This window comes from Ambystoma mexicanum, chromosome 6q (genome assembly GCF_040938575.1).
Source record: "Ambystoma mexicanum isolate Mex_15411 chromosome 6q, UKY_AmexF1_1, whole genome shotgun sequence".
NCBI lineage: Eukaryota > Metazoa > Chordata > Amphibia > Caudata > Ambystomatidae > Ambystoma > Ambystoma mexicanum.
In genome coordinates, this window is record NC_090937.1 from 506,090,602 (window position 1) to 506,111,047 (window position 20,446).

General features: G+C 44.7%; 1 protein-coding gene across 1 annotated transcript in view; it reads left to right on the plus strand.

The window, feature by feature from the left end:
- The window catches only part of SLC7A11 (solute carrier family 7 member 11), a 1,087,616-nt gene that overhangs the window by 786,965 nt on the left and 280,205 nt on the right, over window positions 1–20,446 (plus strand). The window contains exon 7 of the mRNA XM_069631050.1: window positions 13,414–13,537. Within this exon, the coding sequence (XP_069487151.1) occupies window positions 13,414–13,537 (124 nt within the window). The remainder of the gene's footprint in view (window positions 1–13,413; window positions 13,538–20,446) is intronic.

Below are 20,446 nucleotides of genomic sequence, written 5' to 3' on the forward strand. Positions count from 1 at the left end.
CCTTCCTCATAAGCGCGCTGGCAATCCTGCCAGGCACGCCTCCAAGCCTGTGGCGGCCCACCAGTGTCCTGAAGCAACAACACGCCTCATACGCCGCCGCTCACCAGTTTAGGAGCACCCAGCTGCAGACACATGCACACCTACCAGTGAGTGGAGCCCAACAACCCTCACCAACACGGGCTGCGCCACTCCAACAATACATCTGACTGTGAAAGTGACCCTGCAAACGTGGACAAGGCCCATTTCTCTGGGACACATTTCACCTTGCGGTCCTTCCTGCAGACACATGTTAACCCCAAAAGCACCCGCCGGCAGTGCATATCCACACTCTCTCGGCAGTTCAACGCCAAAACCTCCTTCCTACACCAGGGGTAAAATAAAGCCAACAACACCTCCACAAGATGAGCAACCCAGCGTCACCCCAGCCATCCCACGCAGCTAAATCCATACAGCTACGGATGCCACCACCGTTCACCACAACACCCCAAGCCACAAAAGGACCCAGTTGGATTGAGTGGATGGAGGATTTCCAACACTTTGTGAGACGGTCAGCAGACGGTGACTCCCCCAATATCAGAGATGTCTTCCTCAATCTAGTGGGAGGAGAGTTCAAAACCATTGTCAAGACAATCCCCACAGCTGTACAAAACAACTTTGCAGCATTAATCAAAGCCCTGGACAAACTCCTCATAATTGAACCAAATCTCGATTATGAAAGATACCTTTTCAACCAATGTTCACAAAGACCACAAGAGATGGTGGATGAATTTATAACTCGCTTAAGGGTAAAAGAAGCTCACTGCCAGTTTGACGCATTCTCCCTTGACGAGGCGGTACGCCTTAGAGTCATAGAAGGCTGTCTATCGCCTACACTCAAGAAGCAGCTGTTGAAGAAGCCCCTCATCATCCCCGAATCAGTGAGCTTGCCCGCATCTTCGAGAGGGCTGATGCTGAAGCCGAATCCATGACCGGCACCAACAACCCAAAGCAAGACACCTCGGAACTCCTATCCACTATCCAGCCACCATGCCAGGGCGACAAAGGTCCATACCCATACAGACCACAAGTGCCACAAGTTCCATGTCAACAGAGGCAATGCTACCGCTGTGGAATGACATTTCCACACTCAGGATCATGCCCAGCTCTATCGCAAAGGTGCACAAACAGCGGGAGAGAAGGACATTTTCAGTCAGTTTGTCGAGAAGGGATACCATTTCCTCCGGTATGCCCCCAAGCACCAATCAGGATGCCGTTCCGCCCACTGTCCCCACAATATCGACAGCAAAGATACTACCAACAAAACCAACGATGATACGTGAGAGCCATTGATGAGTAACAAGAGCATGAATACCCACAAACATACAACCACACAGATCTACCCCACTACCGAACGGACAAATATGACAACCCACCGGAAGGATACGGGGACGATGCTTTCTACCATGATCCTGCAACGGCCGCATACACCACGTATTATGACCCACATAACCACGACGAGTATGTAAACCTCATACTCGACAACGAAGAAGCCAGAGAAGCCCACAAAATTCCAATCAAAATGGAAAACTGTCTCTTTCATTTTATGGTAGACTCAGGTGCCACTGTTAACATTATGGGCGAACAAGACTTTGCAAGAATTCCAAATCCACTGTCGCTCGAGCATCCCACTTGAGAATCTTCCAGTGGGGTGCAGCCATACCCTTACAGACAATTGGACATTTCACACGCCGCTTCCTCCTAAATGGTCGACATGTGGACATCACCATCCATGTCGTTCACTCAGTCACCAGAGGCTGATGCTGACTCAGTTATCACACTGCTTCTCGACTCGGCCTGATCAAAATTCACATGAGAGCAGGAGACACCATCACTGTGACGACGAGCTGACAGGAATCAAGGGAACAGATCGGGACGATCCTGTGCAGACAATCTCAAAACCTCATCAGACAAGAGGACATCATGCAGAAATTTCCAAAAATATGCTCAGGATTGGAAAAACTCAAAGGTCCCCCAATCAAATTACAAATAGACCCTAACGTAAGACCGGTGCCACAACATCCAAGAAGAGTCAGATTTCACCTCCAGGAAGCAGTGTCGTGAGAACTTCAACAACTACTCGCTGATGGCATCATCGAGCCAGCGACAGGACCAATGCCATGGGTGTCCCCTCTTGTCGTCGTACCCAAGGAAGGGGGCAAGCTATGCCTGTGCGTCAATATGAGAGTGGCCAACACCGCTATCCAACACGAAAGACACCCAGGTCCATGCATCGAGGACATGATAGTGCAATTGAACAACGCCCGCATGTTCTCCAAACTCGATCTAATCCAGAGTTACCACCAACTGGAGTTGCACCCTGACTCCAGAGCAATCACAACCTTTTCAACTCATGATGGTCTGTTCAGGTACTGGAGATTAAACTTCGGCATCTCATCAGCAGCCGAAATTTTCCAGGAGGCGGTACGCCAGATCATCAGACCAATCTGAGGTGCTTTCAATTACAGTGACGACATCCTCATCTTCGGGTCGTCAAAGGAAGCTCACAATGCCGCCCTTTTTGCCACCTGTGAGCCTTTACAAGCTGCTGGCCTCATGCTCAACATCGATAAATGCTGATTCAGCAAGGCGAAGTTCACATTTTTCAGACATTTTTTTCAAGTGAGGGGATGATGCCGGACCCTGAAAAGGTTGACACGATCACAAACCTCAACGAACCACAACAGGCCGCAGACATCCGCTCCTTCCTAGGAATGGCTGGATATTGCGCCAGGTACGTCCCACACTATGCATCGCTCACAGAGCCACTCAGGAGGCTTCTACAAAAAGAGGCAGCCTTTGAATGGACATCAGCGTGTCAACGTGGGTTCACAGACATTAAGCAAGCCCTCATGGAAGCCCATCACCTTGCCTATTTCAACCCTACATGGCACATGTAAGTGATAGTGGACACAAGCCCAGTCGGACTAGGAGCCATTCTAGCCCAGACAAGCGGCGCAGATGTTCACCACAGACCTGGTAGCCTATACAAGCAGAGCACTGTCCACACCGGAAATGGCCTACTCCCAGGCAGAAAAAGAGAGCCTGGCCGCAGTCTGGGCATGTGAGCACTTTCACAACTTCCTAATTGGAAAAAAGTTCACCCTGATAACCGACCACCAGGCATTGCTCTCCCTATTCGGCAACCCGCCCACCAAGATGCTCCTGAGAATAGAGCGATGGGGCATTCGCCTTCAAGAATATGACTACAACAACATTCATGGCCCAGAAGGTGACCTTAACCCCGCCGACAACTTGTCGTGACACCCAGTGGGGGCCCTGATAATGCAGAGAGGGGATGTTGCATACGTTCACTACATTGCATCAAGCTCATTACCACCCACACTGTCGTTAGACATGGTCGCTGCGGCATTAGCTGCGGATCCCACAACCTCTCTTGCAATTAGTCTAACGTCAACCAACAAATGGAGAGACCACCGGAGAGCAATGCTGGCACACCCGGGGGTGCGCAGGCAGGAAATTGAAAACTAGCTAGAGTGCACAATGAACTAGCCATCAAAGACCACAACATTCTACTCAGAGACTGCGAATTGTCATCCCAACCGCTCTAAGAAATGAGGTTGTCCTGACCACACATGAGGGCCATAGGGGAGCCGAAAACACAAAAAAACAACTGAGATGCCACGTCTGGTTTCCGTTCCTAGACGCCGCTGTTGACAAATGGGTAAAGAACTGCCATGCCTGCCAGTGCGCATCGCCAGCTGAACCCCCTGCTCCTCTACAACACACACAAATCCCAGATCACCCATGGCAAAGAGTAGCCATGGACTTTTATGCACCCACAGAATCAGGCACTACCTCCTACTGCTGATAGATGAGTACTCACGTTTTCCCATAGTAAAAAAGGTAGCCACCAAAGCGTTTCCCCAAGTGGCTACAGTAATCGAGGAAATACTCAGCGAATGGGGAATTCCCAGAGTGATGAAGTCCGACAATGGACCACCCTTCTGCGGACATGAATTCACAGCACTGGCAAGACAACTAGGGTGTGAGCACGTGAAAATTACACCTCGACACCCGCAAGCAAACGGAATAGCGTAGCAGTTCATGGCATCCATTAAAAAGACAGTCCAGAGAGCCCGCTTTGAGACAATCAACCCGCATCAAGCACTGTGTCGACTCCTCAGAGACTACAGAGACACACCACATGAAGCCACAAACAAGACACCCGCTGAACTCATGGTCCGTTACGAGGTACGCACCCGCATCCCAAGGAACCCATCAGTCACAGAGACCCCAGACGCTGAAATACTTCAGCGAGATGCCGAAGGGAAGGAAAGAGCGAAACAGAGCACCGATACAAGGCGCAAGGCAACGCCAAAAGACTTTCAGATCGGGGATGAAGTTCTGGTCCAACATCCCATGATACACAAGACTGACCCACGGTTCGCACAGAGCCCCATGAGAGTCACAGTGATAAAAGGAACAATGGTGACAGCCCAAGACAGCCCAAGACCAAGACAAAGCTATCATGAGAAACTGCCAGTAATTCAAACACTACCTCAAGAGAGAAGAGACCGAGTCTCCCCTGAAACCCGTCACTCCAGAGCCACAAATCCGGAGAGACGACTTATGGGCCCCCCCCACTCCTGATGAAGACGCCAGCTGGACGGAACAGGGCGAGAAAGCCCAGAACGGGGAAGAGGCAGAGGCCCTCTATGAGAGACCACAGCGAATAATCAAGAGGCCAGTACAGCTGGTCAAAGAGTGATAGTTGACGTTTGGACATGTTGTCCGAGGGTGGTGTTACCAGCCACTGTAAGGTTAACAAGGGGCGGGATTTGATGACAAACGTTGTTGGGGGTTTGGTTCTTGAGAAAAGGCACGCTCGTCGCAGTAACTCATAGAACATAGACTAAAGAGGTTCATGTTTAGAACCCGCTGTGCGTGTGTGTTTTCTTTTGCCGCATACACGGCAACAGAGCCCTGCAAGAATAGTGTCGAGGAACATGTAAGTGCAGGATACAGATGGAAAATACTAGTTCAAAATGTGTTCGAATTATTTCAAAAAACTCTTTCGAATCACTTTGTAACTACTACTTGCATGTCACAGACAAATACTGTCGGTTTTTAAGCTGATGATACAATATCTGAATTGTTCAGTTTTGAAAATGTCTCTAGGTGTACACAGTTCAAAACCGGGGTCTTTGCAGGGTGTATAACATGTGTTTAGATATGTCGTTATTTATCAATTTAATTTTAAGAACACCTCTCAACCTGTCACAGATGAGGGGTGTCTAATGCAAATAACCGGTCAGCCTTCTTTGTTAAGAGCACAGTGCACAAATACTGCGCAATACACGTATGTTGTTAACATGCTACAGCTTTCCAATATAAATAGTGGCTACCTGTGCACAGCCTGGTGGACAAAGGCACAGTTGGCTCCATAAATTGAAGTCGGACTGCGTCCTTTATTCAGTTCTTTAAACTGCGGCTTTCATTTGAAAAATTATAATTGCTGTGTGGCTAGTTAGAGAAAAATCCGAGCCTCCTCTGGGAATCGAGACTTCACAGCTGAAAATGGGAAAAAGCCGGAAAGGCAATTATGTTAAACAAGCGCAGGTGAAAGAGACACGTGCTGCAGATGAATAGGGTCAGGGGCTCAACAGCTTTTGCAAACTTACTATACAGCTGCTCATGTTCGAAAGACCTATGGTGGAGCCCTTAGAACCACGTGACATGCAATGAACAGCATCCTATCGTGGGTAATTACGGCACTACACAAAGGGCACCAGAGAACATAAGAGCAGACAAATTTGCACGTAGGAGGAGCAGCAACGCAGAACTGAAAAGAATGCCGAAAAGGGACTTTTGTAACACAGCACGTTTCAAAATGCAGGGAGAAGCAGCACATGTCCTTGCCATTTGAAGGATCTCCTTGCAAGGAGGAAACCATTGATTTCGTTCTTTGGAGCGTTTTTATTGAAGGTGCGTCATCCATGTATACTAATAGAACCTGCACGGATGTGCTATGATATGGCATTTATAATGCGCCTATGCACAAGTGTTTCAGAAAACAGAGACAATGGTCCTACTAGGCCAGGTGACATGGAGATCGTGCAAGTGTAGGCGAGGGGGGAAGGGGAAAGTGCAGGGGGGAAAGCAGAGGGGGCAGTGCAGTACATAGGATAACAGTAAGTAAATAGATAATTAACTAGAGACAATAAATAGAAGTGCGGCCAGCTGGTGACCAGTGCAAGGGTAAGTGCAAACATCGAGTATCAAGTGCTAGTAGGACCTGTAGGGATACAGAAACACTCCCAGGGTGCAATGGAAGCCAGGGGGGCAGTGCAGGTGTGCAATTGGTGGGGAAGGGACCTGGGCCCTAGATCATAGGGTAGCCAGGTAACCAGTGCAGTTCGGATTCAGACAGGAGATCAGCAGGGGATAGGAGGAGAGAAAGCAGAAGCAAAGTGGAAGGTCTTGAGGTGCTTCGGAACTGGAGATTGTTCTCCTCAAGTTTCAGCGAGGCAGGGAGGCTGTTCCAGAGGGAGGCCCCAGCAGAAGAAAGAGATCTCCCACCAACTTGCTGCTTGAAGAAGCGACTAGCTCTGAGGAAGTTGGAGGTGGATAAGTGAAGAGCTCGAGAAGGAAGATATTTAGGAGGAGAGAGTTGAACTTAATGAGGTCCCAGGCCCCAGAAGGCCTTGTGGACAATGCAAAGGGGTTTTAACTTAATCCTCGCCCCCAACTCGGAGCCAGTGCAAAGATTTCAGTCCTGGAGAGATACGATCCCTGGGCTTGAGGCCAAGGACAAGTCTCGCAGTCCTGTTTTGGATAAGTTGCAGAGGGAGGAGAGTAGAGGCAGGCAGATTTAGAAAGAGGCTAGTGCAGTAGTCCAGCCTAGAGAGAACCAGAGCTCTGGAGACAGTGAGCTTCTGGAGGAAGGAGATGAAAGGAAGAATACCTCTGAGGAGGTGCAGCTGATAGTGTGACTTCTTAGAGACATCAGAGATGTGAGGAGAGAAGGAAAGTGTGGAGTCGAAGATGACCCCAAGGTTTTTAGCTTCATAGGTGGGAGCAGGAAGAGGGCCAAGAGAGGTTGGCCAGAGAGTGATAGGAAAGGACATATTTCTATAGGAATTGTAAAGGTTGGGCATGAAAAGCATGAGTGAAAAGGATGGCACCAGTTTGATGCAATGTGTGGTACTTAAACATAGTGGTATGCAATGTCAATCTTATGTTTTAATGGAGGCTACAAGTGTATTATTCTTTCAAGGCCCTCCTCACAACTTTACACATCGGGAACTCGAAGACAACTTTTTTTTAAACCACCGTTCTCAAAAGAAATTCCTACGGCACAACATATTGAAATACCACTTTGTTCCGTTGCGTTGACTAATGACAGAAGGTTCCTGATCTGCCTAAAAGAGGATTACTTCTATTTTGGCCCTTGGTTTTCATATGTTAAGTGAAAATAAATAAGATTGATTATACTAGAAAATCAAAGAGCTACAGCTGGATTAATGAACCAACTATATTACATTTGTTCCGAAGAACCTATACATGTAGCCTCTCTGTAGCCGTGTTATCTGCAAGATGTCCGGCACATTATGTGGTAGATAATCCAATCATCACAAGCGACTAGCTCATGACAAGAATCCACATCAAGAGAACCCTCTTCGCCAGAGCAGAAATCAGTGCAAGCAAAAAAGGAACTATTAGAAGACAACGCTACTCACCAAGTCTCTGGAATAGTGTTCCACCCAAGATCTGAAACGTCATACCATTCCTCAACATGCCAGGTTACCTCCTCCACGTCAAAATTTTGCTTGAATTACATTTCTTGGAGGCGCAAGTCATCTGCCATTGATAATACATCATGCTGCTTCTCTGCCTTAATGGAGTAGCAGATTGAGACACCTTTCTCCCTCCCTCAGTTATGTCTGCCATCCCAAATTAGGGGTGGGCAACCTCCCCCAAAAGTGATCTCCAAAAATGTCACGAGTCACTGCTCCAAAAGTGCGAGGACCTGCACAATTCCATAGGCCATGATAGAGCGAACAATCCTTGCCTCAGTGTCATACTGGCCCCTGGGGCCTTGTCCCCCCACGACCACCCACCGCCCATCACCCCCCCAATGCAAAGAATGTTAAACAAAAGTTACCAGGTCAAAAGCCCTGGGAAAAGACAAACAAACATTTGGCATTGGGGCTTATTTTAGGGCCGTATGGGAGAGTGCAATAGTGTGTCCCCTCATTGGGAGCCCTAATTTCTTCAGGGAAGTTCTAAAATGTTGTGGCATCAAAACTACTGAACATTCAGGTGGAATGTGGTTTGGACATATTATCCACCTATCTCAAATCATCCCCTTTCCTGTAACTATGTTACATCCCTCCACTGCTCCATCTCAATAAGGCCTGCTTTATGAGAACACCAATATCATACTATTAGGTCTTGATAGTAGTCCAGTCGTTTCCTGAAACACATTATCACCAGTGCACCCAGTAGAGGCCATTTACACACAGAGAACTGGAATTTACAAAAGAGTTACTCGATTTTCAGCCAAAGAGGCACATTTGAATTGTGAATAACATCTCTAGGACTGAACACATGCTGGAAATTCCCAACCCAAACTGTGTTCTGCTTCGCCTCCCAAACATGTATCATCTGCATATCATCGTTAGTATGCCCTCTTTTATTTTCCTTCCTACTATGCTCTTATTATTTTTGTGATAGGATAAAGTATTCATTTTACTTTATCCTATCACACTCCCTCCTCTTTGTTCAGTGTTCCATCGCTTCACAATGCATAAACCCAATACACACATTTTGTTTGATTTTCTTTAATCAGGATACTGCATATCCCAAAGTAAAAAGAAATATGGAGCCACCATCAATACATATATTCATTATATTCCATGGAATTAAAACATTGCAATTGATCCTAACATTATACCAGCCACTAAGTATCACATGGTATTTAAGAAAGGGATGCCAATACAAACAATATAATCAGGGAAAGACAGGGATGGTGAGCACTGCATTCAAAGAATGTGCTGATAGCAAAGTTACTTTGTCATTGTGGCACATTGCAACTAGTACACCTATTCTCCCAACATTCCTGTTCATATTATAGATTAAAGTGCTTCCATTGAATGCACCCTTGCATTTTGTCACAGCTCTTTGTTCGACATATACAAATGCAACTCAACTAAGAGGCATGTGCTCTACTCTCAAGCACTCTCTTCACCTGTCCTTACTCTCTTTTCAATGCAAGAGTATATCCCTTGAAATGTGACTTTTTTATGCATGTTTTAAAGGGGTGAGTGTGTTTTGCACCTAACAGTTCTTGTCAAGTAATATATGCTCTAGAGCACCCAAAGGTGAAGAGGTTTGCAAAGCTTCAATAAGTGTCTCTGTACTAACACTCTCATTCACGTCAATGGATTTACTGGGAGTTCAGTGCTCTGTTTGGGACATTGACGCGAATATTTAATTTGATTGATTTTCCAATCCTCTCATATCTTCATTACCCGTTCTGGCTGCATGTCATTTCTTACTCATTCCCCAGAGCAGGTATCACTGTACGTTTGCCCATAACTATATAAACATGTGATATGTGCAACTACCACCTTCTTTAATCTCCCCACTGACTAGTAGTAGGGTATTTACTGCATACAGAACTATGAGTTGAAATACCAGATTAAATACAAAAAAAAAACATCAATAGATTCTAACTTTCATGAAGTTGTTTAAAGCTTTTTTCCCCAAAGTGGAGAGAATAGCCAGTGCATCCCTTCAGTGCATGAAACACAAACTGCCTTGGTGCACTCAAATGGTGTAAAAATGTGGGCATCTATAGCACCCACAATGTTCAATCCTTTTCAAATGTAATGCAAAGGAAGGTAGTAGTAGTTATTTATATAGCACCTTTTCCTGTTAGTCTGGTCTTAACACGCTTGTGGTGGGAACACCTTCGGGGACAAAGGTCCAAGTATGGGATAATTCTAAGAAAAAAGGCTTAGAATGTGTGTGTGCATTTTTTTATGATTATGTTTTTTTTGCATTTATATGGCGCTACAAACCCTCAGCCATCTGAGCGTTGCTTATTACCCACAGTGTGTGGTGCTCATTTATCGACCTCGGAAAGACGAAAGGCTGAGTTTGGCCCTGGTGGGATTTGAACCTGCGTCAGCAGGCTCTGCACGGATGTCAAAGCGAGCAATCTACTCACTGTGCTATCTGACTGGAATTTGCCCAAGTTTGGGGATTATGTGTGCTGGCTAGACTACAGTAAGCAACCCAAGAAGTCTGGCATATGGCTGGGTTCTAAGGAAGGTCACAAGAGTGTGGGAGTGCAAGAGACTCGTTATGTGTCCATATAGACCTAATGTTATCGTAGGTTGTCACTGCATTGTAATGTGTGTGGATGAATAGCCGTGCCTACGGCAGATGTCAACTGAGGTGGTACGTTTATATGTACCTTGAGCTCAGATGGAGCTTTATTTTTGATGTTGTTCTGTGATCAGATTGACAATGTGAAAAGATAAGCTACCATCATAGGCTCTTCTAGGCACATTAGGCAGACTACCATCATCCTCATAGGCCCTCATTACAACCCCGGCGCTAAACCATGGCGCTATTAGCATGGTACCGCATGCGGTACCGTAATTAGCACTGAGGTCCCTTTGCGGCACCTTACTTTAATGGCTGGTAAAACCAGCCGTTAAGGTCGGGTCCCGCAAAGGGACCTCGTAATCAGGCGTTAAGGGTTTAACGCCAGGGTCGTAATGACCCCCATAGTCTTCTAAGCGCAACAGACCGGCTATCCTAGTACATCTTCTTACTGGACAGACATGCTACCATATGATCTTGGATCATAGGATTTTCTAAACGCAATAGACAGGCTACCCTTTTAGTCTTACTATATATCTACTAAGTTCTATAATTAACTGCCATCGGGCATCTTTAAATGCAATATCAAGGATACCTGCATGATTTTTCTATGTGTTCCAAAGGCAAAGTTGTAGATCTTATAAGTGAAATGGATAGGTTACCATCATACATCTTATAGTGTTATGGACAGGGCAGGCTAACATTATAAGGTCAACACAAAATGCCCACTCCCAAATCCATCTAAGTGCAACACACTGCCCACCCTCCAATCTGTCTAACCTTCAAATTTCTTTTAAGTGTGTTACATGTAATTGCCTACACAGTTCAAGTGCAATATATGTGCTAGCCTTCACAGTTCTTCATGTGCAATACATATGCTAAAGTACCCAATTCTACTAATTGCAGCACATGTGCTCACTTAAATAATTGCTCCCGAGTGTACAACCATGTGCTAACCTTCACAGTTCTTCAAGAGCAATATATGTCCTAAATGTTCTAGGTGTAAAGAAGGCTAACATCAAGAATCTTCGTGCTCCAATACCAAGTCTAAGTGCAATAGGCAGGATAAACTGATAAACCTATTAATTGCAAAAGAGGGCTGTCCTAATACATCTTCTAAGTACAATCATCTATCCTCAGCGATCTAAAGTGCAATATCGGGGCTAACAGCAGAAATCCTTGTTCAAATCATCGGCTACCCTCAGAGTTTTCCTAAGAGCAACTACAGGCTAACATTGTCCATGGCCAACAATTCATCTAAGTTGCACACATTTCCTGCCCCAAAAATAGAGCTAAGTGTAAACATGTCCTGCCCCCAAATACATGTAAATGCAACACATTTCCAGCCCCTAACTCCATCTACATGCATATTTCCTGCCCCAAAATACAGCTAAGTGTAACACATTTCGTGCCATCAAAATATATCTAAGCACAACACATTTCCTGCCCCCATAATGTATCTAACTGCAACACATTTGCTTCCCCCAAAACAGCTCTAAGTGCAACACATTTCCTGCCCCCAAATACATCTGTGCAGCACAAAGTTAACTCCCAATACATCTAGGGGGAGCAGTAGGTAATAAACATAGTGTTATAATTGATGGTGGTACTGAAGAAGTGGCAGGGTTTTCATTTATTTTAGCACAATAGTGGCTGTGTTCACCGCCCATACCACCTTACCTTAGTTGTTGCTAAAGGTGCTTTGTCAGGCATCCATGGGTGAACAGGGGAAAATAGGGAGAGAGCTGCCCTTTGCATTTGACCCTTAAGTGGCTGGCTGCCAGGGCAAGGATGCCCTAGGGGGATCAATGAAGGGGGATATTTCCGGTCACATGATGTCCCTTGTTGGCCAATCCACAAAGGGGGTGGCTGGTGGAGGGCGGTGTGAATTGAGGAGTGGGTTTGAACAAACAGAAGGAGCAGGTGCTGGTGCATAGGGTGAACAAAAGAAACAGAAGGGCAAAGAGGGTTGGAAATAGAGCACTTACTCGATGTAGTGGAGCTCTCTGTGGATGGCACATGGGAAATACAGTATCCAAGCATGGAGATTAATCTCCAATGCCGGTCTCGTGCTATCCCTTTTGGCCAATCTGCAAAGGGGAGGGTGGGTGTAGCAAAGGGAGTGAGGTGGGAACCGTGGAGTGGGTTTAAACAAACAGAAGGTGCGGGTGCACGGGCAAAGGGGTAATTAAACAAACAGAAGGCCCAAGAGGGTAGGAAACAGAGAACTTACCCGATGTAGTGGGACTCGCAGAGCAGATGGCACAAGAGCTCAAACATTTCCTTTATACAAAACTGCACAATAGGGGTAGGATCCCCCACTATACACAATCCATTATCATCCTTAACACAAGGATCAGCATGGATAAAAACAAAGAAAACAAATGCAACCAGATTTCCAGAAATAGCCCAATTCTTTATTTCTGGAAATCCACAAATGTAACATCCAAAATTGTATACAAGCTGAGAGTGAATATAATTGCAGCTGGTAACCGTAAATAATGCAAACAGTAATGCCTGATGAAAATCCACCAAACCTATATTGATGGCTATTAGCTGAGTCAACCTATATTCTTCTAGAGCAGGGATCTGAAACCTTTGGCTCTCCAGAGGTTTCGGACTGCAGCTCCCATTATCCTTCACCATTGGCTATACTGACTAGAACTGATGGGAGTTGCATTCCAAAGCACATAGAGAGCCAAAGGTTACAGACCCTGATCTAGAGTGAGTTGTTTACAATTTGCCTGCTGATAGTTTCTCTGTTCTTGGCCAGTGTTACAATAAGGTACTTCTAGGTATCTTACTGCATTATCACAAGCAGAGAGCATCTCAGAGCAGCATATTGAGTCTATACCTATGAGATATGGCTCCACGGAAAGGCAGGAGGCATGACAACATGGCACTTCGCTTGGAATGACATACATTCTTGCAATGGGTTTTTCTATAATTGAATTCCCTTGTAAATTCGTTTTGTATTAAGTGTGAATTAACAAACGTGTGCTTTTGTGTTTTTTTTAGAACTGTACCTCTTGCAATCTGCATCTCTATGGTGATTGTCACAGTAGGTTATGTGCTGACAAATGTGGCATACTTCACAACAATTAGTGCAGAGGAACTGCTGCTCTCGAAAGCAGTTGCTGTGGTAAGTACAGAAAGACCCCTATCACAAAGGTTCATGCTTGCTTACTATAACAGTATGTTGCTTGTGACACTGTAGATGTAGTCCTGCTGTTTAGTACACAATGTTTTAATCTTTCGTCATCGATTTATTTTTGCATTAGTCTGACTTATCAAAGAGGGAGTATGTTTTTGTGTTTCTAAACCACCATCCACTGCACAGTTTAATTACTTTCTCCTTGCAGATGAGTCACCTCTCCTATAGAACCACTCAATGAGATTGACTGGCTCCCCCCACCAGGGTGCTGATGACATATAGCTTTTCAGTGTTTTACTGGAAAATGAACAACACCCTCTTTGTGTTTTACCACTTTTTAGTTTAGGAAAAATTGAAATTTTGGCAAGTAAAGAGTCTTGCAAATTATGTATTTTGTTCATAGGTCAGTTATTATCCCATTTCAATAATAGTACCACTTTAATTGATTTTCCATCACAATATTGTTATATTACAAGAACACCATCTCTATATTGGTTCAAATGCATGGTTACAAACATATTGAAATCACTGTCCAATCTACTGACTTTAAAACATGCATTATACACTAGCAAGGGTTACGAAAGAGCATCTAATCAAACAAGCATCATGAGCTCCCTAAGGATTCATATATTGTCTGTAGTTGCAAAGGCCTAAAAAGCTAGTAAGCAATATTATCATAGAAAAGAATTTGCATAAGCCTACAAAAAGCCTTTCAGAGGTTTTTGTAGTTTACTAACTGTATAGAAAAATCAGGCTATATTACAAAACAATGTAGTTTGTATAAACCCCTCCCCCTAATCTAGAGCATGTGTATGTAGCATGTGTGTGTAAATAATACTTAAGAATGAATATTCTATATCGATCAGTGATCATGTTATTATATTTCAAAATGTCAACCTTACAGATGTCACTCTAAGTATCAGTCATAGGAAGCTAGACATTGTTTTATTTTTTACAGGTGGATTGGGCTGTATCCATCTAGATCCAAAAGTCTTACATCAGAATTAGTAATGCAAGTTTTAAAAGAAAAAGTGATATAAACCATAGGTTCATCTGAGCCCCCAAGGCACCGTCTACAGACTAAAATGTCATTTGATTTACCACCATGTGAACTCAGATAATCCTTCTGTGAAATGTCGCCCAGGCTGCTCTCCAACCTGCCCTGTGAGCCTGTCGTCTTACCTTGAGTTGTTTTTAGCAAATGTTCTGTCTAATCCAACATTTTCTATTTTCACTTATATTTCTTAGAGTCTGGGCTTCAGTTTTGCAGAACTATCCATTAATGTATGTAATACCTCCTGATCATACCAAGGTGTAGAGGACTTCGACATTTTGACAAGGTATCATGATATTTGCAAGACACAAGTAGGGGGATTGAACTCAGTCATCTGCCATAAATGCAATTAAAGAATACTTCCTGGTCATCCCAACGTGATGAGGCCTTGTCTCTCCTTTGAACTTGGCCTTGTGTGCTGTCTGGTGTTTTCATGTGCTTTGAAAGAGATCTGCAGGTGTCATATCAGTGTTTGGATTGCAAAGAATAGCTAGTGTTTTCATGTCTGGATCACGTGTTAGGGTTCCATGTTTGAGAATGGATTTTCGACTGTTTTTTTAGGATTTCTGCTAATTCTAACGTGCATGTTGTGTTCTTCATTACCAATTCGCCCCCCATTCCCTATTCTCTCTGGAGTGCCTTGGCATAGTATTCCTGTGCACCTGGACATCAAGGGCTGGTTGTTTCTATTAAATCAATTACATTTGAAGGCCACTGCTTTGTGTCCTAGGACCTTTTATCTAGTCTTATTGCTTGCTGCGCATGTCTAATACTCCCTTCTGTGTTTAACCTTGGTACGTGCCGTGACTGCTGTTTTGAGCAAATTCAAAGCTTCTCAAATAAATGTGTTTTTGTAAGGTCAGCACTAATCTGAAGCCCTGCTGCTTCTATGCTGCAGCAGTCTCTGCGCTAGGAGAATGGTTGCACCTTCAGTCATCCTTTAATCTGTTACCCTGCCTGTCCAATAGGATTTTCAATGTGATTGCCAACCAGGTGCATACCCATGAAAACAGATATTCAAGCCAGTTATCCTCTTCAATTTCTTCCACCTCTGATACAATCTTAGTGTGAAGTTCTTGTAAGGCTTTGATAGCCCTTTTAAGGGTCCTATTCTCCACATTGTTTGCTGGTGTATACGTGCAGCAAGATGGGCCGATTTTTGTGCAAACAACTCCCTCCATGGACATTATCAGAGCATGGACATACTTATTTTGAAGGGTCATTAGCCTCACTCCCCTTGATTCTTCTTTAATGGCGTTGAATCATTTATATTTGCACTTGTTTGCAGAAACTCCCATCTGTTTATCTGCAACCACTTTACTGCCATTTGCTAGCCAGGGACAAGGTAGGAAGTCAAATGAATTGCTGCTTTACCAAATAGTTTATGTTTGTTTGGTATGAAATTACAGGCTGTATTGATTTTGCCAAATAAAATCCCCTTTGTTGAATTTTAGCTTACAAGACCTTTTATTGCGGACATTGTTAATCATCAGTGGGAAATCCCCATTATGTACCTCATTTTGAGGCACAACCAAGGATGGTGTGCTTATTATCACTATAGAGCAGAGGCCTCCCCAATTCAGGGGAAGCAGCATGCAGAACTTTGAACCACAAGCCCAGTAGTGATCCATTAGTACTGCTGTGTCAACTCTAATGCCTGGCATGTCAAAAATGCAACACACCCTGTGTTCATTCAAACCCTCACTGAGCCATTATTTCAGAAGCACGGAGTAGTATTTTTCAGTGGTAGTATTGGTAATGGTCCTTCCTCATCTTCTACCCAGGTGACCAATTTTGTATATTCAGGCCATTCTTCAATGCAGTTTATTCGCATTCTGTACCACCTTTTTAGGCTGTTCTAAGAGTGCCAATGCTTCGCATGATATCAATCCGTCAACCCATTCTTTAGCTATAAACACACTTCCTTTTATATATATAGCTGGCCTCTATTCCAGCAACCAGGTATTTCTTTCCCTTGTGCATTGCTGCACTGCAACATTTTATGGTCTTCTATTCTAACCCCTCCTCTATTCAGACCTCCCTTTATGTATTTCATTATCTTGTGTTGTGTTTTAGCGTTTATCATATGGGGCATTTGCTTTATAAAACTATCCTCCCAGGGAGAATCTGCCTTTGTCAAGCACTCTATGGAAGCTGTTTGACCCTGGAATTGTCCTTGAGTCCCACACAGTGCGAGGTGTGGCAGGCAATGTGATGTGGTTGCTGGTACTTCTGTTGCTATAAAAACTTGAGAGGCACTCATGTCATATGGGATGAGGGAACACACAAAACAGCTCTCATCAGACTTCTCTCTCCCCACTTCACTCATGTGTTCATACCACCTGCTATAGGCGATGTGGATAGAATTATAAATATACTTGCTCAATTGTTTTCAGTCATGTTGCACACTTCTTTTCAATCTTTTCATTAGTGTGCTTCACAGAACTCTTCAGGTGTTATTTCATGTGTCAATGTTACAATAGTTATACTTCCGTTTTCTGGTCTAACTATTATATCGGGGACCAGTTATTTTCCTGCGATAAAAATAATAAAATAGACACAACAAAATGTTAAATTTGTTGCTGTATTCATAATAGCTAGTGTACCTGCCTTTTTCAGATATTGGCATGTATATTTTCTCATAGGTGCTAAGAGAGAATATCTAATACTTAATGAACACATTGTGCTACCAGAGGAAATGTCTCTTCTTGATCTTAAAGCAATAAGTGTTCACAAGAAAACATTAGTTAAGAGTGTGACAAAAGTGTTTTCTGGAACAATATATGTTTTCATATTAAACAATAAAACTGTTAGGCAAATCTTCCAAGCTGCTAAAAATGTATAAGTATTCAGGAAGACTGAAAGGACCAACAAAATAACAACATTGCTATTGGGAGCATTTGATGATTCTCTTGGGATGGAAAAAAAGCCACACTCAGCTGAAAAACAAAACTTTAAAGAATGTTGGAAAAAGCTTCTTGCACTAAAAACTCAGTACTTTCATGTTTTATTCTTGCTGCTGTTCCTGCTGCTGATTGGCTCTGGGTCTCGCAGTGGTACTTCTTGTTGTCACTAAGGTGGGTCCATGCTTTCCTTCACTCTTCTTTAATTGTGGATGAGGTTGCTGCTTCTACTACCTAATGTCCTTCGAACTTTGGCTTGTGCCAATGTCTCACAAATGTTCTGCACACAACCTCATCCCCCAAATAGAAATGAAGGGTTGCAATAGCATTTACATATCAATATGCCTGTGGTTTCTTTGATGACTCTTGAATACTTCTGCCTTGCCTACACTTGTTGGAGATACATTTCACTGATTTATTCATAGCCATCAAATAGTCATGAAGTTCTTCTCCAAGTAGAGTGGCTGAATTCTCATAATCAGTACGAGCTAAAGTCGATTGGAGCAATTGGGGCACTCATTCTACACCCCATCACCAGCTCATGAGGTGTGGGGTGATGGACAGAGCTTGGCTGGTTGCGTGCAGCAAAAAGTGCGTGTCTTATTCACAAGAGGGATGTTATGTGCTCAAATACTTCATTTACAAAATGTGGTCTGCTGCTGCAACATAGTACCTCGAATATTCCCCATCTGTGAAACACCTCTTGTGTGATATGTAATCTGGATGTGTTCATGGACTTGCTACAATCCAGCGGGAAAATGGGCATACAACTACAATCATGTATTTGTAGCCATTACAATTTTGCAGCATATCTACATTGTCGATATGAAAATGCCAAAATAAAAATGGTACAATAGGACGGGGTATCGTTCCCCCCACTGTTCTTTGTGTGGCCAGCAGTACATTTCTGACATGTCATGCAATTTATAATTAAATGACTCACTGTGAGGAAGCTGAGGGTATCCTCACTTCTACTCGCCCTGGATCCTCACCTCAGGAAGCCAGGGAAAGTCCATCGCTCTTGGATCGCAACCCTGGGGGTGGATATTGAGGTAGTATCACCTGGGTAGAAGTCCTTGGGGAGTGAGGAGAGGATGTCTTTGGGTGAGACATGGTATCCCACTTTCCCTTGTCAGAATGAATCCTACCCTCCCGTGGCCTTCACAGGTTATTGTCAGTCTTTACCTCTTTCTTACACACAAAATGTCCCACAGCCATCCCCCATTAAGACTGGGAGTTCTGCACACTTCCATTAATTCACCCACATTGTTACTGAGACGAGGAAGAGGACTGTGGAGGAGTATCATTGCAATAGCCAGGCATGTCCAACTAATAGATTTAACTATAGTCAGGCAACTGAAGTAAAGGACTTGCACCTGCAACCAGTTAACAGGCCCCAGGTGCATAAAATGGGAGACCACCAGGGAAACAAGAGAAACCCACCTGAGAGAAGGACGCAGCTGGCAGATGTGGAGGAGGCAGGAGAGGGGCCGGCGGGAAGGACTAATGTGCTGCAGAAGAGTGAAAGACACTGGAGTGCAAGCAGGCTGGGAGCGGATCGAGACACTTGCAGTCCCCTTTGATGTGTGTCCCCAGCCAGAGCTGTGGGACACTGAAGTCGCCAGATTGCGGCAGGCTGCTGCAGCAAGGTTCGAGGATGGTGAGCACTGCTTGCTGGGGCTCCTGAGAAGCACATGCAGAGTGAAAGGAAGCTGGAAAGGAGAAACAAGGCACCGTGAGGGGAAGGCGCATATCGGTGAGTGTAAAGAAGGGGAAACTCATACCGGGGCACTACAGGGCCTGGAAGCAGGCATATGTAAATCTATGACTGTTGGTTTTGGAAACTCTATTGAGTTTTTTTTAATGCTGAACAAGCTGCAAAGTGTTATCAGTACTTTTAACAATGCAACAAGTATTATTGAATAACAAACTAAAGGAAAGCTCTGATTAGTGTATGAAAATACAGCACAAGTGATGAGCATTTATGAATATTGTGAAAACAAGGTGGGGAAAAGGATGAACATTAATGTCTATATGAATGGCACCATCTTGGTCCAGGGCCCTCTGCCCAATCGCCTACTTTTCGATAGGCGTCTCCTGCATCTTATCAACTTCCTTCTTTCTCCCGCTACTCCTACTAGCACCTTTCTGGCCCCTCTGCCACCTCATTTTTCCACGTCCTCTCTGGCACCCCCCCTCCTCTCTTGCTACTATGCCACCTCTGCCCACTCTCAGGCCCCTCTATCACTTCTGCTGCATGTACCTCAAGCCTGTACCCCACCTCAGAAGTCATTCAAATGTGACAACTTGCTCGACATTGCTACTTTCAACTCTCACTCTGCTGTCAAACACTCCTCTGACATCTGCCACCTCCTCAAAGAACAGGACCTGGACGTCCTCTCTCTCACTGAGACATGGCTCATGGCCAGCTCTGTCACAAGTTTTGACACTCTCCTCCCTGATGGCTAGAAGATACACTCCAAGCCCAGAATCAACCGACCTGCAGGTGGAGTAGCTCTCATCTTTTCCGAGTGGGTCCCTGCTTCTGTCATTCCCACGCAGACCTACACCTTCTTTGAATGCCTGGTCTGCAGGCTCCCCGTCTCTCCTGGGCTCTCTCTGACTGTGGCCACCATCTACAGGTCACCTGCCCGGGTTGCCTATTTCCTCTCAGAGTGGGCTGAACTCTCCTCATCTCTCCTTGCCTCTACCTCTCGACTCCTACTCCTCCTCCTCCTCAGAGACCTCAACATTCATCTGGATGCTTCTTATCCTCCTCTGGGCTGTTCTGCAACCTCTGCAACTCTCTCTTGCCCATTCTACCATCTGGTCCGACACACTCTGATGGACACACCTTGGATGTTCTCATCTCCACAGACATCCCCCTCTCTAACCATCTCACCACTCCTCTCTCTTGGGCTGACCACTTCCTGCTTTCCT